Source organism: Elgaria multicarinata, chromosome 11, assembly GCF_023053635.1.
Source record: "Elgaria multicarinata webbii isolate HBS135686 ecotype San Diego chromosome 11, rElgMul1.1.pri, whole genome shotgun sequence".
Classification (NCBI taxonomy): Eukaryota; Metazoa; Chordata; class Lepidosauria; order Squamata; family Anguidae; genus Elgaria; species Elgaria multicarinata.
In genome coordinates this window covers 40,415,541-40,424,588 of record NC_086181.1, presented here as the reverse complement: position 1 = coordinate 40,424,588, position 9,048 = coordinate 40,415,541, and the positions used below count along the sequence as shown (strand labels likewise).

The 9,048-nt window shown below is 43.4% G+C and overlaps 1 protein-coding gene across 1 annotated transcript; it reads left to right on the top strand.

Annotated features, from left to right (window-relative positions):
• Positions 1 to 924, top strand: LOC134405847 (olfactory receptor 10G6-like). The gene has a single exon (XM_063137101.1). The coding sequence runs from the start codon at positions 1 to 3 to the stop codon at positions 922 to 924; it is 924 nt and encodes a 307-aa protein (XP_062993171.1).
• Positions 925 to 9,048: the final 8,124 nt, after the last annotated feature.

Here is a 9,048-nt window from a genome sequence, read left to right as displayed (position 1 = left end):
ATGGAGTGTGAAAACCAAACTGTTTCGGCTGACTTTGTCCTCTTGGGCATTCCGTATCCTCGAGAGCTACATGCCGCCTTGTTCCTCTTCTTCCTGCTCATCTACTTGCTGACCATTGCTGGGAACATCCTGGTCCTCTTGACGGTGGCATCCACCTCTGATCTGCACAAACCAATGTACTGGTTTCTCTGTCACTTATCTGTCTTGGATATCGCAATGTCCACTTTGATAGTGCCCAAGGTTTTTGCTGGGTTTGTGGAAGGTGGTTGCTTCATCTCCTTCGGTGGCTGCGTGACCCAACTCTTCTTCTACCACTTCCTGGGCTGCTCTGAGTTCTTCCTCTACACTGTCATGGCCTACGATCGCTTCCTTGCCATCTGCAGGCCTCTTCATTACAACACCATGATGAATCACAGAGTATGTCTTTACCTCTCATTGGGTGCATGGTTTGGAGGATTTCTACACTCTGTAATCGAAACAAAACTCACCTTTGGCTTGACTTACAGCCTGGAGAATGAAGTAAACCACATCTTCTGTGATATCCCTGCCATGCTGAAACTGGCTTGTGAAGACACAACGTTCAATGAGAAGTTTGTTTTGATTGATATTGGCTTAGTGGCCATTGCATGCATAATCCTGATTCTGATGTCGTACGGGTACATCGTTGCTGCCATTCTGAGGATCCGCTCAGTTGAAGGGCAACGTCGGGCCTTCTCCACCTGCGCTGCCCATATCATTGTGGTGATGATCTGCTATGTGCCACTAGCTTTCAATTATCTGAGAGCAGGGGCTCAGGATCTCTTGAGTAAAGTGATAGCTATTTTCTACACCACACTGACCCCATTCCTAAACCCACTGATATATACTCTAAGGAACAAGGAGATGAAAGATGCCATGCTGAGGCTGAGAGGTAGGAAACTATAATATCTCTGGGCCAAACTAGATGTGACATCAGAAGATTCATGAATGGGTCACCCTGCAGTTGTTGTAAAAAGTAAACACACTTGCAGCAAGGCAGTTCAGTTCAATTTATTTATTTATGTTCATATTAGCTATAGGCCACAACAGAATGTAGAGGATACAATATTGAAAGTGGTATAAGATAAGAACAGGACAGAGAAAAAGTGGACCAACCACTTAATTGGGAAGCCTGAATTAGATTGTGGCATCCATGATGGGGTAGGTGAGGTTAATCCTTTACCCCATGCCATTCTCCCAATCTAACGCACAGGGCCTGCTCAGACAACATGCTAAGCCATGGTTAGGTCACTAACCCTTTTGCAGCAAATGGTTGGCGAGTATGTTTAAACCATGGTTATGTAGCTGCCATGGTTGTCCACACGACATGTTAAGTCATGATTCACATGAAACACTAAGGCATAATGTTTAGCTCAAGACGCTTTAACTATCATGGCTTAGCGTGTCATCTGAACAGGGTCACTGACATACAGACTCCAGGAAAAGCTCCTATTTGATCTATGAGGGGAAACATGCAAGTACCCATAGAGTAACTATGGCCTAGATCCAGACTTAGTCATACATAAAGTAGATCCAATGAAATCAGTAAGATTTGAGTTAGCCATGACTCTGTGGGCATCAAGGGAGGGGATGGCAGCAATTTTGCCACCCCTGGGATGTCAGGGAGGGCGGTTGGGGGGGGTGATTTCAGGGGGGAAATTGGTGGGGGGGGTTCCTTTTTCATTGGAGCAGGGCCTCGCACTTGTGCAACCAGCCCCATTGCTTCCCCCCAAAAATGGCGGTTGTGATGTGACTGCTTCCTCCCCGGATGTCGCGCGCTACATGTGAATCCAGGGGGAGGATCTCGCAATCAGCATATCGTGAGATCCTCCCCCACTCCCTCCCTCTACACCCTTAGGTGTAGACATGCCCCTACACACCTTCATGACCATCAAGGAGACAAGTATACTATATTACGGTGATCGTATGAAAAGGAGGACAGGGCTCCGGTATCTTTAACAGTTGTATTGAAAAAGAAATTTCAGCAGGTGTCATTTGTATATATGGGGAACCTGGTGAAATTTCCTCTTCATCACAGCAGTTAAAGCTGCAGGTGCCCTGCCCTCTTTTAAATCTAGTCACTCTAGTATAGCTCCTGTAGCTTTATCTATTGTGATGAAGTGGAAATTTCACCAGGTTCCCCATATATACAAATGACACCTGCTGAAACTCCCTTTTCTATGCAACTGTTAAAGATACAGGAGCCCTGTCCTCCTTTTCATATGGTCACCCTAAATATATGACCTGGCTGCAGCAGAGGGACAGGTGAGACAGTTAGGGGGCCCTCTCCAACAACCTGGCTTGGACCAACTTTTCACTCCCTGTGCCCCAGAACTGTTTCCATCAGCAGCCATGTCCACCTGGCTCTGTCTGAGGGCCAGGGCAGACAGCAAAACCTACTCTGTCAGCCTGGCCTGGCCGGACTACCATTTTGGCTCCTCCTCTCCCCAAACTGTCTCATCAGTGGCCGTTCCAGCTAGTCACTATGCAGTCAATTGTGTAATTTCATGCAGCTTGAAGACTTAGGCCATAGCTAGATGTAAGGTTTATCCCTGGATCATCCAGGGGTCAAACCTGTTCATCTAGGTGACACACAGGGGATCCAGTGCTCAGGCAGGGGTGAACCCTGGATGATCCCAGGATAAATCTTAGGTCTAGCTGTCCGGGAAAGCCGCCAAATGGCTTGACAAAGAAAGATAAGACCAGCCGGTAGCTAGGTAACGAAGGTGTTTATTTACAGAAGCTAAACAGTGCAGGGAAAGGAGGGGAAAACGGGGGTTTGACAGCAAAAGTCAAGGAACAGGAACAGTTCAAGGGGCAGGCTTGTAGAGTAGTCAATGTCCAGTCCAAAGTCAAGGGAGCGTGGCAAAGATGAGATTCGATAATGCAGTCCAAGTTCAAACACAGCCAACAGTCAGTGACAAACCAGTAACACAGTCCAGAGTCAGGGGCAACAACAGGCAAGACATAGTCACAAACCAGTCCAAGGTCGAAGCAGGAATCCAGAGTAGGCAGACGTGGTCACGGGGTCCGGGAATCAAGACAGGAATCAGAATCCAGGCATTCAGGACCAAGGCACGAGGTCACAAGATCCAAGAGCAAAGGCTTCCGCCAGAATGCTCAGATAATCTCTGACAACTTTGCAGGGCTCCCAGCTGCGCTTTTATCCTTAGTCAGAGTGCTGAGTCATGGCCTCTCAGCTGATCCCTAATTGCCTGGTGTTTCTGATGGAGGCGGCGAGACCGGCGTCTGGTTGCCTTCTCCGCCCGCAACTGGCTGAAACCAGGCTTCTCCGCCTCCTCCTCAGACCTCTGCGGCTCCTCCGTAGTCTTTGCTGGCATCAGGCCCTCAGAGCTAGCAGAGGTCCCAGCTGGCCTTGGCTCTTCTCCCTGAGGCTCTGCCACAGTCTCTGCCAGTCCAGCCTCCTCACTACCTGAGCTGGGCTTCTCGGTACTAGGTCCAGCCTCTGCCACCTCCTCCTCATCTCCTGACTCCATCTCTATGCAGGGCATGACACTAGCTGTGGCCTTAGTACCTGAATTTGTTTGTTCTCCTAATCTCTCCCCATTCCTTCTTTCTTTTGTATTGTGTCTGTGGGATTGTAAACCTGCAGGCGCAGGCCATTTTGTATTTTGAAACTTCATAAATGAATAATACCAACAGCAACAGCACTCAACATGCCAGGGTCCCCAATCTCTAGTTCCTCCCACAGTCTCTTGCTGGGCCTCTCTACCAAACTGAAAGTCAGCACTGTTGGCTTTCAAAGCCCTGATCACCTGACCAGAAGAAGATGAAACAGATGATTGGGATCAATTGAGATCAGTAGCACCCTATTGGGGCAAAAAAAAAAATGCTCTTAATTTGAACATGCTTGCAAAAATTCAAGTTTCTGTTCCCATAATTCGATATTCCCAACGTTGTTGATTTCCTGCTGGGTGAAGACATTTTAGAATTAGGAATTCGTAAAAAGCATTAAATGTGGCTAACTAATTTTAACACCATTGTCTTACATTTAGATATCTGTCTGCTTCAAAATATGTGCATAATCCCCCCATTGAAATCAATGAGACTTTAAATGTTTAATTGTCCCTGGGTGGTGTCCTATTTTAATGTTGTTGCTGTTTTTAAAGCATCCCTCAAAATCCAGTTTCAAGGCCAATATCTGAAAACAAGTTGTGATAAAACTTCCATATTTGTGCATTTTTTCAAAAAAATTGAAATACATCATATAAACCCACTGATTGCATCAGGCCAACCTAGTTCTAAAAAGAGATAGGGATGTAAACACATACTCCATCATACACACACATGTTCAATGAGATCAAGGGCTTATAACACCTATGAACTCCTTTGCCTAGAATGAGGAATGGTTCAACCCAGAAGCCCAAAGGGTATTCCCTGCAGGGACCAAGTCATATCGGTCTCAAACCAATTTAAGTAATGGGACTGTTGAGATCATCAGATGCAGAAAGCTATGGAGAAGCTTTGTATGAAGTTATAAATCGGGCACAATATCAAGTAGACTGAAAACTGGGGTCAGCCTTGAGTTGTTCCTAGTCAACAGAAGACATGATGTATGTCTCTTTTCATCAATGTGGATAATTGGTTTTGTAGAATGAGTTGTTTATTTGTTTTTCTGTTAGTACCAAGGTGAAAGGAATGGAGGACAAAAGCCAATGAAGACAAATGGTTCTCTCCAACTATAGATAACTTTTGATATAATAAATTCATTTGGTATAATCCATGGACTATGTGCTCTATACTAGAGTAACCAAGTCCTCCTGCCTGGAGGTCACATATTCTAGGATAGATGGAGAAGAGTGGAATGAGTAGAAAGTAAGGTGCTGAAAAGGAATGGGAGGTAGGCGAAAGTCAATACTGGATTTAAAAACAGGGGGAGAGTTGTTTTGTGCTCAAAGAAGAGGAATGACAAAACCTAATTTAGGTTTTGTGTGTGTGAGAGAGAGGGGGGGTACTATATCAGAGGCTTATCTGGGATCTTGAAACACACAATGGGCCCGTTTAGAAGAAAACTTAAACCATGGCTTTAACCACGTTGAATAAGTCTGGGGGTGCTCTTGGATCCAGAACTGTCACTTGAGGCACAGGTGAACTCAGTGGAAAAGAGCACCTTTTATCAACTTAGGCTGATATACCAACTGTGCCCTTATCTGGACAGAGATAGCCTAGCTACAGTTATCCATGCTCTGATAACCTCTCGTTTGGATTACAGTAATGCATTATACGTGGGGCTGCCTTTGAAAACGGTCCGGAAACTTCAACTGGTACAAAACAGGGCAGCACGGTTACTAACAGGGACTGGCCGGTGAGACCACATTACGCCAGTCCTTTTACAACTTCATTGGCTGCCAGTCCAGGTCCGGGCCCAAATCAAAGTGCTGGTATTAACATTTAAAGCCCTAAACGGCTTGGGGCCAGGCTATCTGAAGGAACGCCTCCTCCCATACATACCTGTCTGGACTCTAAGGTCATCCTCAGGGGTCCTTCTCAGCGAGCCCCTGCCAAAGGAAGTGAGGCAGGTGGCTACCAGAAGGAGGGCCTTCTCTGCTGTGGAACCCTGGCTGTGGAATGAGGTCCTTTTTATTCTCCCAGCATTTTAACAGTCTATAAATAAATTTTAACTGGTGTTTTAAATTTGTAATTTTGCATTGCTGCTGTTTTTATCTGGTTGAGCTTTTATATTGTATTTTATATTAGGGTTTTATACTGTTGTTTTATACTTTGAATGTTTTTCATTTTTGTGAACTGCCCAGAGAGCTCCGGCTATTGGGCGGTACAGAAATGCAATAAATAAATAAATAAAACGGTTAAAGCCATGGTTTAAGATGCCTTCTGAACACGGTCTTCTGAATGGGGCCACAGAGTTGTACCCAATGTTAGTCTAACTTAAATCTCATTCATTTCAATAGCTCTACTCTGAGCAGGACTAACATTGGACCCAACTCCTATCATCTCTGTGCTCCACTTAATATTATTTTAAATGTTTCAGATTGAACAAGCCCTGATCATATGAATTCTGGATTCTCTGAAGTCTATTTTTGAAGTTTCTTAAAGGTAGCCGGGTCCTAATGTGTGTGCTTGGTAAATTGTGCGTTCGGTGGCTATGGATCTGGAACATTCATATAAAATGTGACTGGTTGTTTTCTTCTGTGCTTTGTCTTCCAAAATAATGAGTGGTATGGAGAGAGTGCATAGAAAGACTTTCTTCTCTCACCACCCTACCACAAAACTCAAAGTATAATTGACTGGCCGCTGGACATACAGAAAGAAGTACGTGATAACGAAATAATGGCAATCGTTAGAAACAGTGATAGAAAATGTGACCATATTTTTCTTTCTCTCGTTAATATTCCTCCAACTTTTTGCAACCTTCGTTATCCTCTGAGCTGAGCTGCATTTTATCTGCGGTGATTAAGCTCAAACTATTTCAGGCAAGCTTTTATGAAACTTTGGAAGCAAGTGATTAATTGGACCTGCTAGTGGCTATTGGTTAGGGATTATTGCAGAAGAGAGAAATACAAGGGAATAGCGCAAAATAGAACTGCACCTAATTTTTTATGAAAATAACCTCTGGGATATCACTGCAGCGGGGGAAGAAATTACAGGTTTGGGTCTTATGAAAGAAAGATTGTGAAAAAGAGCTGAAAAACTATTAGGAAGAATCAGAAGTTCAATTTTTAGAGCAATTTAAGGAAGCATGGAGAAAGGCAACATTCTGTTATCTATTTTTATTTTATTTGTTGCAGTAGCATTATATAAAATGTGAGTGGGTTTTTTTCTCATTTGTCCCTAGCAAATATGCTGACTTTACTGCAGAACTTTCAAAACAATCCAATTATTTCCCCCTTTGAGATATCTTTTTTGTTTGCTTGCTTGCTTAACCCAAATGATCCAGGTGAGACTCTCGTCGTGCAATTCAAAGAATTTTATGGGGACATGCAGACAATGGCATCTTCAATTTGTAGCTCTCCCACATTTACCCAAAAGTCTTCCATCAAGAATAGCTGCACGGTGGGAGGGTTTGCACATCACAAACCCTCCAACTGTTTGTGCATGCTGCCCAATCTGTGTAAACAATCTCTGGTTTGTTCTGCATGACATGCAAACCCATACCTCTGTCTTATCTCTCACCCAACAAGCCAGAGAAATAGCCCAGCTCATTGTGGGAGAGACAAGCCAGAGTTCTAGGTACACATGTCAGACTAAACAACCTGTGGACCAAAGGATCAGGGTACATGAGCACACTACTCGTACAAGATAAGCCAGAGTTCCAGAGATAACCTGGCTTATCGTGTCATGCAAACTGGGGCCATAGCTAGACCTAAGGTTTATCCCAGGATTGTCCTGGGGTCAAACCTGTTCATCTATGTGCCACACAGGGCATCCAGCGCTCAGGCAGAGACGAACCTGGGATGATCCTGGGATAAACCTTAGGTCTAGCTACAGCCTGGGTCAATGCCTTTTGACTGTTAGCGATAGGAGTCCTTTGTCTGGAAGTATCCAATGTGCCTCAGATTAGACTTTTAAAACCAGTAGGCTTTTCTGTGGCATCAAGAATGAATGAATACCTTAATTGAATAAGTCTTCTGACCATTTCAAAAAATCACATAATCATTAAAAACAAACAGACATTACTTAAAATTTATGATTTAAAATTTTAAAACAATATACAGTTCATATATGATATATTATATATGACTAACAGTTAATAAGACCCCTCGTATATTACAACATTTGATAAAAACTTATTAATTGATCCATTTTTTCTAATTCTTTTTTCCTTATGCTGGCTGCTTTAAGAGCGAAGAGAGCAACCCTCTGGGTCACAAAATAGTTAGAACCACGTAAGAGAAAGGACAATTTATCCTTGGCTGTCCAGTCTCTCATGTGTATTAAAAACATAGATAGCTAATGTTCTCTACATTTTGAATATAAACAGCATTCAAGTAAAGAGTGGGCTAAATCTTCTATTTCAGGGTTGCCACATATTCATAGTCTATCTTTCAATGGAATACCTTGGAATCTACCCTATAACATCATTGTGTCCATCAGCTCGAATCGAAGCCGGGTAAAGGCGACTCGATGGACCCGTTTCATATCAAAGAACAAATATTTTTCTTCTTTAAAGTGGAATTTTGTTCTGGCTAGCCATTTCATGGCCCTTGATTTTGACACTGCAACTATATCAGTCTGACTTCTAATGTCTGAAATCCTAAGTTTAATGGCATTTCTTACGTTGGTATTCGAAATGCTAATTGCCTGCAAACTGAAGCCATAACTTGGTAACATCTTTGCAAATTTATAAAGCCAGGAAGTTTTTAAAGGTTTGGCCATCTGCTCGAGAAGACACATCTTCAGCCATAGCTAGACCTAAGCTTTATCCCTGGATCGTCCAGGGGTCAAACCTGTTCATCTAGGTGACACACAGGGGATCCAGTGCTCAGGCAGGGGTGAACCCTGGATGATCCCAGGATAAACATAGGTCTAGCTGTGGCCACAGTAAACTTCCATGGCTGAGTGGGGACTAGAACCCGAATCTCCCAGTTCCCAGTCCAACACTCTAACCACTACACCACCCTGGCTCGCTCTTCACATGAAAATTGATGTGTGTTTTCATGCACATTTTCCATATATACACATCAATTGGGTGCATTTTTCAAATGTATGCATTTCTCGGTTGCATTTTTTTGTTTTGTTCCATGAATCACATCACAAGCGCAGACTGCTGTTTGGGTCCACGTTCAGTTCCGAGATCTGAGAAGTTGGTAAATTCTGACCATAAATTTACTGACACTAATTTCTCATACATCTCAACTCCTTTTATATCAAAAAGCTCTGATATTTAGCTATTTTTCCCAACATAAGAGAAAGAAAGAATAAGGCACTGTTTTATTGACTATTGTGCAAATGGTTACTAGTTTTACCTGACATAAACCAAATGACTCAGAATCTGTGTTGTCAGTGGAATGAAGCTTTGCCACCAGTTACATTCACAAGGCAATCCTAATC